We start from the raw sequence: 14,477 nt of genomic DNA on the forward strand, positions 1-14,477 counted from the left end.
TGATTTGGGAACAAATACTGACAATGGACTTGAGAGCAACTATGCCATCTCCCAAGAATAAACATATTAGATAATAAAAATTTGTGCATTCGTGACATTTTTGAATGAAGGCTGAGTAGGTGGCGTGTCGAATTACATGGATTGTTCCACGCACTGCAGTGAAACAGAAGTGTATGAACAACAGAGAGGGATTGTGTTTCCTTGGAATTAGTGTCGTGTCATGCACAAAAGATGCGGTTGTAGCTGTTGCTTTGTTGTGCACCTAAAGAAACAGCTCGCATCGAGCGAGAGCCGGCAACCTTTTTTTTCCTTTCCCTGCTTAGCGCTTTCTGTGCTCACCCCCAGCTCTGCTCAGTTTTGTTTTGATTGGCCAGCATGGCGGCCATGTGGCCAATCATATGCGAAAATGTAGGATCATACCATTATGTGACACAAGAAAAGGGGGGCAGATGCTCCCTTGAGAGTGAGACCGCAGACAGAGGTGAGGAGAGTGTGTGAGTGTGTCGTGTAGTATAACCACAAGCAACGGCATCTGGCTGCAGTTTATAGGATATTGAGAGCGACACAGTGCCTCCACTTCAAAATGAAAATAACTTTAAGAGCAGGTTCCACCACAAACCAGCATAGACAAAGGGGAACTGTCCACTCCATAGTGCAGTTAGAGGAGAAGCCCCTCATCCAAAGAGTAGGGGACCCACTGAGATGGTGGCGGACCAAGGCCTCAGTCTTTCTATGCCTGGTGAAGGTAATGGAGGGGAGACTGTGTATTATGGCATCATCTGTTCCTTCTGAGAGAATCTTCTCAAAAACTGGGCAGATACTCACAGAGAGATGAAATCTGATCAGCCCATCCAAGCTGAGGCATCTGATTTTTCTGAATGCCAATCTGTACTGACAACATCAATACTGTTTGCTTAAGTTTTGTTCTGGGTCCGTTCTGTAGATTTGTTTTCCATCCATCCGTCTGTCCATCGTCTGCCACTTATCCTGCACTCAGGGTCGTGTCTGAACTCTGTCCCAGCTGTCATCGGGCGAGAGGCAGGGTTCATGCTGGATAGGTTGTCAGTCAATCCCAGGGCCAAATATACAGACAGACAACTATTCACTCACACATTAGGGGCGATTTTTCCCAATCTTTTCAAATTAACCTGCTGCATGTTTAAGACTATGGAAAGAAACCAGAGAACCCGGAGACACACACAGACACGAGGAGAACATGCAAACTCCACACAGAAAGGTTTCCAGGGTCCTTTGTGCTGTTAGACGGAAGCGCGAACTACTTTGTTTCCCTTTTTTGTTAACTTATACAATAAAAAATGATTAAAATACATAGCAAAAGTAAGAACGGTTTGTAACTGAAAAAAAGCACAAAAATAGTCCATTAAAAGGCTTGTCATAGAAACACTGGATGCATCCAAACCATTAATTTGTGCAAAGTTAAGGTAAATATGAGGATACAAAGGGCAGAAAGAGCCGGCTCTTTTTTCGGAGCTGCGCCAAACCATCACTTCTTGGGCTGATTTGGTGGATAATGGGCAGCGATAATGACCTCCTCCAGAATTGCTAGTGTTGGGCAGCTCGCTGGTGGGAGGTCGTTGTGAACGAGCGGCAGAAGGGCCGCTCTCATTGGTCAGACACGCAGTGACAAAAAGTGGGAGGTTCCCGGAAAAGTCGCTAACCGGAAGGAAAGGCCGGAGCCCAAGAAGAAGACAGTCGCCGCCGATGAGACCAGCGAAAGGAGAAAAAGTATTGTAAGTAAAAAAAACACTTAAAGTGATTGGTGATGACGGGATGGAACAGCGCTGACCCCACGTTGATGTTTTTTTCCTATTGCCTGGGATGATAATGACTGTTGGATCACGTTTTGTTCAATTGTCAAGCAAGTTCGGGGCTCAGCCGAAATGTCCATCAGGCTGGATCGAGGCGCTTCGAACTACGAGGCGGACCGGAGCAAATGAAACGTCTGATAAATGAAAAAATCCGACTGGGGTATTTGACCATCAGCGTGTGGCGATAATTTTCTCCTCCGGCTGCAGACAGCACATGAAGTCGGTAACTCTTGGCGTTTTTCAAAATGTGAATCAGCTGACGACACAGGGTTGGAAAACGAAAAGTTGTTTTGCTAATTGCGCTATCGACAGTCAGATGTAAACGTAAACCTGTCCCCGAGCCTAGCTAACGCAAACATTATTCAACTTTTCCCTTTGCACAGCTTAGCAGAAGTTTTTTTTTTGCGACAGTGTCCCCTAGCATGCTAGTGCTAACGCCAAGCAGCCGATAAGGTCAGTAGCTGTTGATAGCTAAGTTAGCAGCTAGTTAGGTAGCAAACTGCGTAACGTTAGCACAGATATAAGCAAATGTATCGTGGCAAAGTTAATAATAGCGCTTTCTACATTGATGACGCACCAGCACTTACGTTTAAGGTGCGTTTTTATTATTTAAGCATAACTTTACACAAGCATAAGGCGAATCCTATTATTTTGCTCCAGGTTTCCGATTCGGGTTCAAGCTAGTGAACAATTTGACATGAGTCAAATGTTTCCTTTACAAAGCGAAAATAAGTTTTAGCCTGCTGCTGCAATATTAGCGTCAAGTATAGAGATCGTACGGGGAATATTGTGTATTTGCCGAATAAATGGTCATTAAAATAGGTGTGCATGGAAAATATTTCGTTTGGATTGAATGAAATAAGCCACTCATCATTGTCTGATCAATTTACTGAACACTATTATTTAAGATTTAAATATATCTATTAAGTCTGAAATACAAAAGAACCACAAGACTGGCCACATAAATTCAGCTTTCATAAACACTTAGAATATTTAGTGTGTGAATAGATCCAGTCATACCCTTCTCATGTTCTATCTACAATGTTTATTTTCAGAGAAATCTTTCCAACTTTCTGCCACAACAGTGCTCTGTGATTTCAAATAGTTTTGCAACCAAGTACGGTATTCAAACATGGAGAAAGAAAAGTCACCGTAGCTTTTAAAAACAGTATTTGTAGCATTATCAACCTGCCCCTCTCAGCAAATGCGTTTTACATTTGCTCACAGTTCAGCAAGTGTGTACTCAGTTACATCATGCTGAGTAACATGTTGGTGTCATTACTGTTTGTAGAATTTATTTGGTTAGCATTCCTCTCAATAACCTGCTGTAGTTACTACATCCCCATGTGAGCAGCCCTAGTAGTTTACTGATAGCAGGCAACAATTCTGGTTCTTTTTTTTTTCCTGGTTCCTGTTTATGGCATCGTAAGGGAGAAAAGAGCCGAGACTTTCAGAGAGGGGAAAGGATTTATTGTTACTTCTCTGACTCGTCGTCATTTTTATGGTTCGTGGACGTTGTCCCCCTAAATTGGTGACACATCTCGGAAAGCGCTGACAGAAAAGCAAGGAATTTATCCTCCGCCCTCTGTGTATCAGACATCTGTCTTGGTTTATCAAGAATGATTACAATTTTCTAATATGGGCATTGTACCAGCTCTTTCCACTTTGTAGATTATTGTCTGAAGTATTGTAAAAAGTAACCATTATTATAGAATTCTGATTCCTTGAAGTGTTTATATATTTTAATGACAATCAGCGGTCAATCGGTGTAATCCTTTTTTTTTTTTGCATTTTATTTTTTTGTCATTAATTTTCGCCCAAAATAGTAGGAAACAGCTTTATTGAGGAACTGAGAATTTTCTGATGTTATGTCTCTGACAGTTTGTATGGTTGAAGAAGGACATCGTTTTATAGTTACAACTACATTTAACTATTACAGTGCATTTCGATTTTTTCCTGATAAGACAAAATTAATCCCAAAGCCTTCCCACAGATTGTGGTACTCATGAGGTTGAACTCTAAAAGATGACATTTATCTCAAGCCGTTATGGGGTAGAAACCAAGTTGTGATTCTTCATTGGTTCTCTAAACTTCTTACGTAGCAGTCATGAGAAAAGGAAGTGCCAGTGATTTCCTATTAGCTTTGCTAACTTCTAGTGATGAGTTTCCTGTGAGCTTTTCCTGACTTTTGTCATCCATTTCCCATCCAAACTGTCACTGTCTCCAATATTATTCACTTGTGTGTGTGTGGCGGGGGGGGGGGGACTTTTTACGATTCCTAAATATAGAGGAAAAATAAAGAGGAACTGTGTCACACAGGTCCCCTGTGGAAAGTGAAACACCGGTGTTCAGCTTGTGTGATAAGGCTCCCAGGGTTCCCCACCAAATTCTTACATGCTGGAACCCTGAAACATTTTTTAGGACCAGTTCATTTCATGGGTTTGCTGCTTTTGTGTTGCTGTCAACAATACTCGCTTCCCCTAATTTGTTCATCTTAAATCCAACATATTCAGAGAATGTTTCCTTTACAAATATGCACTGTATCATAGACCAACAAATAGCACTGCTGGAGGTGAGTAGGTCTTGCAGATGAGTGGAGTAGCATCTCCAATGACCTAATCAACTCAGGATTTTTCAGCAGTGACACTGACCCTCATCAAGACCACCAGGTCATACACATCTAAAATGTGTATTTCAGTGAGGGCTTTCACCTTTTACTTAACACTCTTAATTGTACCTGGTGATGAGGACATAGAAGACAGGGGCTCAACTTGAAGCCTTTCATTTGCCCAAAAAGGCAATTTAAAATCTACAAACCGTGCTTTATCTATCGTGTCAGAAATTTCACTGTTTGACGTTCACATGCAGCATCATGTTTCTGGAGTGTCTTGTTTTTTTTTGTTTTTTTTTTTTGCTGGCACAGTCCTTATTGCATGCAGCTGCTTGTTTTAGGTTGTTTCCCAGTGAGTTTTACCCAGGAAGATTATAGTAGACTATTGCTGTTTACCACACAATATTTCCAAAGACAAAGTCATGCCTTGGACATGTTTTCAAGTTTAAAAAAACAGCAACAATGTATTGTGCAGTTTTTATGCATATTAGATATAAGAGGGATGACCAGATGAATGAATAAGTTCTCTGGAAGACATTGTGTAACACCAATACCATAATAAAGATGAATAGCGATAGTGCTGTACAAGTTTGGTCGCTGTGGTGGGTACAGTGTCATCAGCCAACAGTTTTGGTTCTGAAGAAGTAAACCCTTTTTTTTCCTAAATAAACCCACCTTTGCCAACTGTTGGTAGCCCATGATAGAGAAGAGACTGGCATATCAATGGATGTAATAATTTCAAAATGATGAATTTGAAATAAGGTATACATCAGAATGTAGAGATTATGCTCTTATGACATTAATGACATTTTACGCTTTTGTCACAATAATATGCTCTAAAATTACATCCATTGGACTCTGACTTGGATTGTGAGCCAGTGACATTTTTTCCCATATATTAAAGCAGGTAATGTTTAATATTTTTACTTTAAAGAGTATATACTGTGGCAGCACAGCAAGCAAAAAGCAGCAGTTTATTGTCTCATTGCTAATTTCATCAGCAGCAATCATTCACTGAAATGCTATTTTTCATTTTTAGGGCTTTTTGCCTAGAATTTGATCAAAAAGTAACCCATGGAGATGTGTTCAGCTTTGATCACATTCTAATTTCCTTGCAAGACAATCCCAGCCATCAGCTTTGATATAATGCCGGCAGCAGCACATACAGAAGGCTACTATGAATATTTCACAGGCTCTGTCTGCTCCTGTGCCCGTGTTTCCTTTCCCCTCTTTCCCTGACCCATGTCCCACTGCCTCTTCCTGACCCAAGTCCCTGTGGAGGCCCTGGGATCCCATTCAGGATGCCATCAAAGTGTCCATCACTACTTGCTGCTTGAGGAGCAGTTCTCAACCCTCTCCTTTTAACCACCATGAGATATTCTGTATGGATTGGAGCCTCTGTTTAAATATCAAAATGTCAATATCAGCTGGTTTTTGGACTGCCCGTATGGAGATTCACACATTTAATAGTTTTATTGTAAAATATCAGTAGAAAAAGGGCTCATCTTTTGTCTTATATTTTTAACTTGTAGTTGCAGCTTATGTTTGGTTTTGGCTTTTTAATCTTGTTTTTGAGCCAACACAGGATCTGAGAGCTGTGCTTATCTCCCAATTTCTTTGCACTCTGTGCAACAACAATAAAATAGTTGGAATTTGAATTTACAAGAATGTTCTAAATGATCATTCATGCTAGTTGGTCTGTATGATTTGGTGATGACAGGAAACATTTAAATGCAAATGCAAACAAGGTAAAACTGGTTAGCATAGCAATTCAGCATTTGGTCACCCAATTCTCTTATCCAGACATCTGAGTCGCTCTCTTGCTTGGCCAGAAGTTAATCGTAAATTATGTACAGATTTTGTAAATATAGTACATCATATCAGAGGGACAGCACGTTTTTGAGATAAATTCAGAGAGGCCAGACTGAGATTGTTTGGACGTGAAAGGAGGAGTGATAGTGATTACATTGATAGATGCATATTGAGGTTGTTAGTGCTGGGTAGGAGACCTAGAAGAAGACCAGAGAGGAGTTTTATGGATGGAGTGAAAGCAGACATGCAGTTAGTTGGTGTGCACTCAGGACCTCCCCCGTGCACACAACTGTCTGAACTATTATGTGCTGGCAGACCACTGAATTGGGCCGAATTGAAAATTTCCCACATACTGATGCTTTACTAACTTTTAATTTCTTTTTGTGAAAAAAGGCGGATCGAGAACAAAGCAGTGATCGTCATAATAGATCTTATTGTGCAAAATGCTGAAATTCATTCTAATTAATGAAGAAACAATGGCAAACTGAATATGACAGAACTGAAAGTATTCTGGACAGCGCCATGATCTCCCGTCACATGTTGAGGATTAAGTCTGGCTCAGCAGTTGGCTGAGGAAAAAGTCAAGCACAACTAAATCGTTAACAATCACCTGTCTCGTCTGGGTTTTCTACTGAAGGTTTTCCTTCAGATTCAGGAGATTCCAAACCCACCGCTCAGTTTTCAGAATTTCTTTTTCTTCCTCTAAAATGATCTGTCTCCCTGACAATGTGTAAGGCTATCCCAGATTTTAACGCGCTCAGCAGTAAAACATCTTCTGCAATCTACATTTCCTGCTTTGAGCTGAGTTGTGTTTCCTGTCCTTCTACCAAGCAGAAGCTGGCCGGCCTCACATCTATCAGTCAACTGAAAAGAAGGAAAGATTAAGCAAGGGTTCAGAAACTCAAAGCAAGCCTCAGCAACATGAGCAGTTGTTTGTTGGTTTTCTCAACAAGCAAAATACTGCCGTGTTTGTGTGTGTGTGTGTGTGTGTGTGTGTGTGTGTGTGTGTGTGTGTGTGTGTGCGTGTGTGTGTGCGTGTGTGTGTGCGTGCGTGCGTGCGTGCGTGCGTGCGTGCGTGCGTGCGTGCGTGTGTGTGTGTGTGATCTCAAAAATGTAGTCATCAATGTAATTTCTATCCAATTTACACTTAAGTTTTATTGTATCAACCTAAAATCTAAGTAATCATTAGTATTAATGCTCCATAACACCGTGCAATGGGATGTATTTAATCTGTAATCTGGGTTACATTCTGGAGTGGTGAACTAAGTAAATCATAAAGTAATAGTCAGGGTATGGCCTGTCTGAGTGCAACACTTGTGGTAATTGTCCTCCATCAGACCTTTATATTCAACATGATTTCACAGTTAATTCTCTGTCAGTAGGCCTGGTCCTAGTATGATGTAATAGCAGTACATCAACTAAATAACATGTAAAGTCTCTGAAAAGCAGAAGGGATTCATTTTTGAGTGCAAGATTTAACGTATCGTAAATGCTTGTTTTTCAGTTCCCACTGGTGAGGTCTCCTCTTCCTTTGGCTTGCCCGCCTGCCTTACCTGAGCAAGCCTCCACCTTGCTCAGCTGCCGAAACCCTCGCCAACACCTACTCGTTCGCCTCCTTTCTCCCAAATTTGAACGCTGCGCCATGGCAGGGCGAGGTGGACCAACAAGGACCAACGGCACTGCGGCAAGCAACAAGATCTGCCAGTTCAAGTTAGTGCTGCTTGGGGAGTCCGCGGTGGGGAAGTCCAGCTTGGTTTTGCGCTTCGTCAAAGGCCAGTTCCATGAGTACCAGGAAAGCACCATCGGAGGTGAGGGACTGTGTGTTTCTTTCTGAAAGTTTCTGCTCGCACCTTTGCACTAACAGCCTCAAAAACATACTGTACATCTCCGCATCCAACTTGGCTCAACCTCTCTGGGGTCAAACCATCCTTCACCTGTCGCTGGTTTCTGTGCCGTCTCTCTCAGGGTACCACTCAAAGAAGATGATAGTCCATGAATGATTTATATTCTAAATGGTTGTTATTTAATTATTCATCTTTCTTAAAACAAAATGAAAATTACACTTTTTTTTAATCATTTGAAAGAGTGCACCCAAAGTAATTACTGGACTCTCTTATGTAATCATTTGTGATCTTGAACTTTAATTTCAGCACGTCTGCTATAACATGAGGGGTGAACCTGTCTCTGTTAGCATGACACTTTGTCAACAGGAAATACCATCACAAATCAGTTCTTTAAAAACAATCACCTTTAAAATGTAAAAACACGTATCTTTCACAAAAACAACAAATTGCCCTGCATGATACTAAAACTGTAATTTGATGAAATTTGACAAAAATCGCACAGGGGTGCCACTTATGAAATACCAGTCGTCAGTCTGAGACAGGGGAGAGCTGACCTTCAAAGGCAGCTTTTGGCCTTGCTTTGAATTGAGTCCTGCAGAGAAGTTTGGTGTGACAGCACTTAGCATGGTTAGCCACAGTGCCCAGCGAGCAGAAAGAGCCATACAGAAACCGTAAACAAAGTCTGGAAAGAAACTCACTATGAAAAAAATAAAAAACAATTTTGTATTTCAATGGATGTGTTGCATATTTGTCCCAACCAACTCAGCATGCTGGATCTTCATCACCTGGCTCTCCAGTTCGCAAGTTGAGCTGTGGAGTTCCCGCCTTATGTCTAGACTTTATTATTTTAGCTCCTGCTGTATAATGTCCCAGTCAACGCTATTACAAAATGATGATTTCAGCTCATGAGGCTGGTTTGGACCAATACGCTCCATCATCATCTTTTTTTTTTTTTTTTTTTTTTTCCAGAGCCCCAGAAGTACCTCTGTGTCATCCCTTATTTTTTTTTTCACCAGTAATCCAAGTCAGATAAATAATTTAGACCCATTAGGGATGTAATTGCTCTAAAAAACACGGGGGTCAGACATCGCCACAGATTGGTCAAACATATTCCAGTCTGTGTGGGTGTGATTTTAGCAGCGGTTTCGTTTATGGGAGGAAAAAACAACTGCTTTCCAGCTGCAATCAAAGCAGCCAGTCAGAGAGAGAAATGTTTTTGCTATTATCAATAAGAGGTTGCCATACTCACAATAGGGGCAGTACAATTCGATCTCCCCATGCAGCAGGAATCAAGTGTCCTTGGCCTGAATACTGAACCCATAATTGCGTCTGATAGTCAGGCCTGCTGAGTGCGCACATGCACACGCATCCGCGTGCACATACAATGACATGATAAGGAACCCCTTTTAAAGCATTTATAAAACTGCTTTACAAAAACACCAATATTTACCTCTCTTGCCTTGCACTAACTTGCACTTGCCTTGCCTAACACTTATAGCATTTTCCAATATTACAATAAATCAGCTTTTCTTTTCAATACCTATACAAGCGACTGGTTGTTTTTCCTTTTTACCCTTTTACCCTTTTTGCACAACAATTTGTCAGTCTAAAAACCAAAACCATATCTTTGCATCACAACCAGGTGCAGTGTTGAAACGCACCCTCTTTTAAGCAACAGTGGTGTGAGAGAATGTCCTGATTTGAGTTTTAAACATTGTTTACCTCCAGTAAAGTCCCTATTGACCAAAGAATAACTTGATTATGGAATTCTTTTTTTTTTTTTTTTTTTTTTACTGGAGAGCCCTGGATAGGGGATGTGTAGACAGGATGCTCACTGTTTCCACTTACTAATGACTCAAGGCCAGTCAGCACTTTCTTTTAGATATTTGCTGAACATTTGGTCAGCTGCATTACTGGTCAAAGATTACAAAGGTTTAATGTAGTATGAAGAGTATGAATAGCTGGTTTCCTCTGTCATGTGACTGTTGGCTGAGTACGCAAGTTGAAATGATTTTATCTCTCCATGTTATTTAAAAAAGAAAAAACAAAACTTCACCACTGTTTTTTTTTCCTTTTCTCATTCATTGATGTCTCTTAACATTGTCCCATCTTTGATATTTGTTGCATAGGGCAGTTTACCATACTTGTTGACTCGAGCTCAGGACAAGAAGGTGATTCACTTAGTTGTGTGAACGAGCACTCCGCTTCCTGAGATTTAATCACTTTAGATAGAAAGCAAAGTTTGTTTATAGAGAAAATGGAATACATGGATGACAAGGTCACATGATGGCGAAAAGGCACAACCAGAAAGGCACAGCACTAAATAGCCCCAAACAAAGGAAGGGTTTCTTTTGTGTCCACATGAAGCAAATCGTGTTTCTGCGTGTTTGTTTCCGTAATTGGCCAACCCAGAGTGGTCTCATCCTTCCCTGAGATTGAGACTGCCAACTTGCAGCCTCCTTTTCCTTTGCCCGAGTATATCATTTGTCTGTATCCATGGTAGTAGGTGTACGAGTAGTTTTCTTGCCAGGCCCGAGTGCACGCAAGCACCACGACCACCTGGAGTCCACCTATAGCTAGCAAGACTACACCAAGACTGTATCTGTGCTAAAAATACGTTTTCATTCTGTGGAACTTTTGATTTGTTGATGAACCTTAACTGCGTAGTTACGTCATTATGTGCACCAATGTCTCATTGGCAGGAGTGAATGCATCTCTTTGTTATGATTGTTTTGCTTCTGTTACTGACCTGGAACCAAACAAACCTGACTGCACAAAAATGTTTCCCCGCTAAAGTTCAATTAAAGCTAATCCGAAAATATTTCTCCTCAGGGTGGTTTGTTGTCGTGCTGTCTGTCGATGATCTCAACATGTACTAATTTCTTTATTTATTTATAATCTCCAGCTGCCTTCCTCACACAAACAGTATGTTTGGATGACACAACAGTCAAGTTTGAGATATGGGACACTGCAGGACAAGAACGGTATCACAGCTTGGCACCCATGTACTACAGGGGAGCCCAGGCAGCGATTGTAGTCTACGATATCACCAACACAGTAAGTTGTTTTGATTCCTGCAGTCAGATTCTGACCCTTGTCCTCCAATTCAGGTTGATGATTACTTCATGCCGGAGACAGCTGAGGACCTTTGTCCTTATAACTCTTATAGTTGTATGGCATTTTTTTTAAAGCGCTGGTCTGTAGTTTAGATTTTTTTAAATTGTAAGATTTCCTATTTTTCTTAGGATACTTTCACACGTGCAAAGAACTGGGTGAAGGAGCTGCAGCGACAAGCCAGTCCAAACATTGTTATTGCTCTGGCCGGAAATAAAGCAGACCTGGCCAATAAGAGAGCTGTGGATTTCCAGGTATGGATGGATTTGATCGCCTTGCGCAGACTCTTGCAGAAAAAAAATATGTATTCATTCAACAACAGTCAAATCAAGTCTACTCTCTCACTGCCCTTGTTTATCTGTGCTCTTTGCCACAGGAAGCACAAGCGTACGCAGATGACAACAGTTTGCTCTTCATGGAGACTTCAGCCAAGACTGCTATGAATGTCAATGAGATTTTTATGGCTATAGGTGAGTGTTTTTCCGCCTCGGGCCAGGTTGTGTTATCTGTAGCAATAATGATTTCATTAATTTGCGGTTATCAACAACAACAAAAAAATAAACATCCAATGCTTGATGGTTTTAGGCTCAGAATGGAAACCAATAATTCTGTGGTATTAACATAATCTTGTCGCCTTCACTTCAGAGCATCAGAAGTCATCTCCCTCCACTGACTCTGTGTCTCGCAATGGTTGTCAGTTACAAGGAAACTTCAAGGAAAATAGTGTATTGAAGCTTTTTCATCGACAACTGTTATCTCCAATATGTAAAAGAAAAACAAATCTAGAATTCTAGAATGAATAGCCTGCTGAAACCAAAAATGGTCAGGTTCGACAAGTTTACTTTCCAGAACCCCTTAGCGGGCCAATTTTAAGGGACAAGCAAAGAGGGGAAATTTGTGCTGTCACCAATACCTTTAAGTGACAAGTAACTGGAATATTATACAAACAACCCTGTTCAGCAATTCGGGTACCAAAGCAGCAGTGCCTCCTGGAGGCATGGAGCAAGGATTTATTATTTTGTATATAGTTTTACTAAAGTCAGTTTTCTGACTTCAGCCACTCCAGTCATGCTTTTACCTTTTGTCACCTTGCAACATTTATCACCCCCCCCCAATGAGCAAATGGCATATTATGCAATTTAGTTGACGTCCTCTAACGTCAAGTTTGACGCTAGATGACGTTAGTTTGTCCTACCAACTTAGGACAGCCACAGCTGCTGTCTTTGTAGAGGAGCAGGAAACAGTGCATCCTGGTTCTATGAATTCTAGACGGATCTGTACAGGATGCTGACACATCAAAGTTGTGAAATTATTAAGATTATTGAGGCCACCAGCATCCTAATGTGAGGGGTAAAATATCTGTAAGTTGAAATTGTCAGGATGCAGCTTGTGTTGTAGAGTAAATGGACTGATGTGCAAAATACCTCTGTGACATTGTGTTTGTAACTCACAAACACAGGGTGTGCGGTTGCAGGTGCAGCGGTGATCAATGTGTGACTGTGAGTGAATAATAGACAGTATTTTAAAACACAAAGTCCTATCAAGGCAAAAAGTGGCTAAGCACCTAATAGCCATTATAATCTGGTGGCATAGTTTAATATGTGGTTTTGGTTTCAGATTGTTTCAGCCTACCGTGAGTTAGGTTTTCAAATTTTGAGCTGCGTCCCAAATATCCCACAGACTTTTGACATTGTGATCATTTTTCAACTTTCTTGAAAAATGTTTAATAAATGCTGTGTAAAGTAGATGTTAAATGTTTGATGCAGAAACTAATTTACCATACTCTTAATCCTAAACAGCCAAGAAGCTTCCTAAGAACGACCCCCAGGGGGCTGGTGCTGCTGGACGGGCTGGAGGCAGAGTGGACCTGCAAGAAGCTGCACCACAGGGCAGAAGCAGCCAGTGCTGCGGGGGTGGGAACTAACCAGAGTCGGCCGAACCACCAACCAATTTACAGCTTCGATCAACCAGACCAGATATTAGCCAGCTGTCAAACAATGTCGCATTGGTCAGGCAAAACCATAGTCAGACTCCCAGAGCAACAAAGCACCAATTAACTGTTTGGCAAATGAGACTACTGGCCAGTAAACTGCCAGATCCCAGTGCTGGTTCCAACCGCAGATCCAGCAGCCCCAATTACAGAATCATGTTTTAACCCCAGGACTTGCCAATCATTGACCTCTCTTTTGATGATGGACACTTGACGTCACCTTAGGGGAAAAACATCCCACTCATGGAATAAGGAAAAACTTAAAAAAAGGAAAAAAAATCTGTCATTACCAATGGCACTTAGTAAGGCCATCATGCTCACTTTTGTTTTTGTATTTGTGTAGACAAAGAAACAAAAACAAACAAAAAACAACGGAACAAGAAGGAATATAAGCAGGCTCCCTGGCCCCTTCCTTTCTCTTGTGCTCCCTCCGCTGTCCTGTGCACAACAAATTGAGAAAAAAAAACCTTTCTGTCTTGGTCTCGCGGTACCTTTTCAGACTCGCGTCCCTTTTAAAGTCTAGTGGGCAAAACACCTCTCCTCCCCCCCCTGTCTTACACCTGGTAAGCTTCCTGGAAGAGATTGAGAGCGAGATAGGGGTCATATCACCAGAACGGGAACCGGCAGAGGGTTTGTTCTTGGTAGATCTATGTAGATTCAGAGATTACCTTGTCGTCATTTATCACTCTTATTGCTTCAACTTCCTTTTCTCAGACAGCGGCTGTTCATTATGATTTTTAAAGCTTCGATCTCCTGAGATTTTACAATCAGTCATCTGTTCTCAGACCCCACACAGCAAAGTAATACTTTAACTTCATCATGCATCAAGTAATTTGAGTATTAAATGTAATATCTTCAATTATTGACAAATGCGTAAAGCAAAATTTGTTTTCTTGACCAAAATTGCAACTGTGTATTGAAAGCATATTGCTGTATTTATATCAGACTTTTCAACTTTATAATAAGTACTTGTCAAAACGATAACTTCCCAATCTACGCGTCTTGTCCACAATAATTATTTTGTGATGTTTGTTTTTTTTTTTTTGTTCTTTAATGTCTTAATTTTTTTCTGAAGATCTATGGTATTAAATGCACTGGTTCTGTCTCATCTTTGTGAATTGAGAGGTTATCCTGTTTTCTTTCCTCTCCCCTCTTTTTCTGCCTCTTATTTTTACTCTTCTATGGGAAGGGGGGTTTCAACAGTGTTTTCATTCTGTTTTGGCATTAACAACTAGCACAATCTACACATCAGCCACTGCTGTGAGGTGAGGGATGGC

At 41.1% G+C, this 14,477-nt stretch overlaps 1 protein-coding gene across 1 annotated transcript; it reads left to right on the plus strand.

The window, feature by feature from the left end:
* The first annotated feature begins 1,659 nt into the window (after positions 1-1,659).
* Positions 1,660-14,317, plus strand: rab5c (RAB5C, member RAS oncogene family). Its single transcript, XM_086175450.1, has 6 exons — positions 1,660-1,751; positions 7,757-8,060; positions 11,002-11,153; positions 11,342-11,464; positions 11,587-11,680; positions 13,010-14,317. The coding sequence occupies exons 2-6, from the start codon at positions 7,895-7,897 to the stop codon at positions 13,132-13,134; spliced, it is 660 nt and encodes a 219-aa protein (XP_086031576.1). The 5' UTR covers positions 1,660-1,751; positions 7,757-7,894; the 3' UTR covers positions 13,135-14,317.
* The last annotated feature ends 160 nt before the right edge of the window (positions 14,318-14,477 follow it).

The sequence above is a fragment of the Fistularia commersonii genome, chromosome 28, assembly GCF_037954325.1.
Source record: "Fistularia commersonii isolate RoL2024-O1a breed Wild chromosome 28, RoL_Fcom_v1.0, whole genome shotgun sequence".
NCBI classification, from domain to species: Eukaryota; Metazoa; Chordata; class Actinopteri; order Syngnathiformes; family Fistulariidae; genus Fistularia; species Fistularia commersonii.

What these genes read in the sequence shown, in the direction of transcription:
- rab5c (XM_086175450.1), top strand. Translation starts at nt 7,895, where the DNA reads ATGGCAGGGCGAGGTGGACCAACAAGGACCAACGGCACTGCGGCAAGC. An exon ending in CCAGGAAAGCACCATCGGAG is followed by an intron (nt 8,061 to 11,001) that starts GTGAGGGACTGT and finishes TATAATCTCCAG; the next exon opens with CTGCCTTCCTCACACAAACA. An exon ending in TCTACGATATCACCAACACA is followed by an intron (nt 11,154 to 11,341) that starts GTAAGTTGTTTT and finishes TATTTTTCTTAG; the next exon opens with GATACTTTCACACGTGCAAA.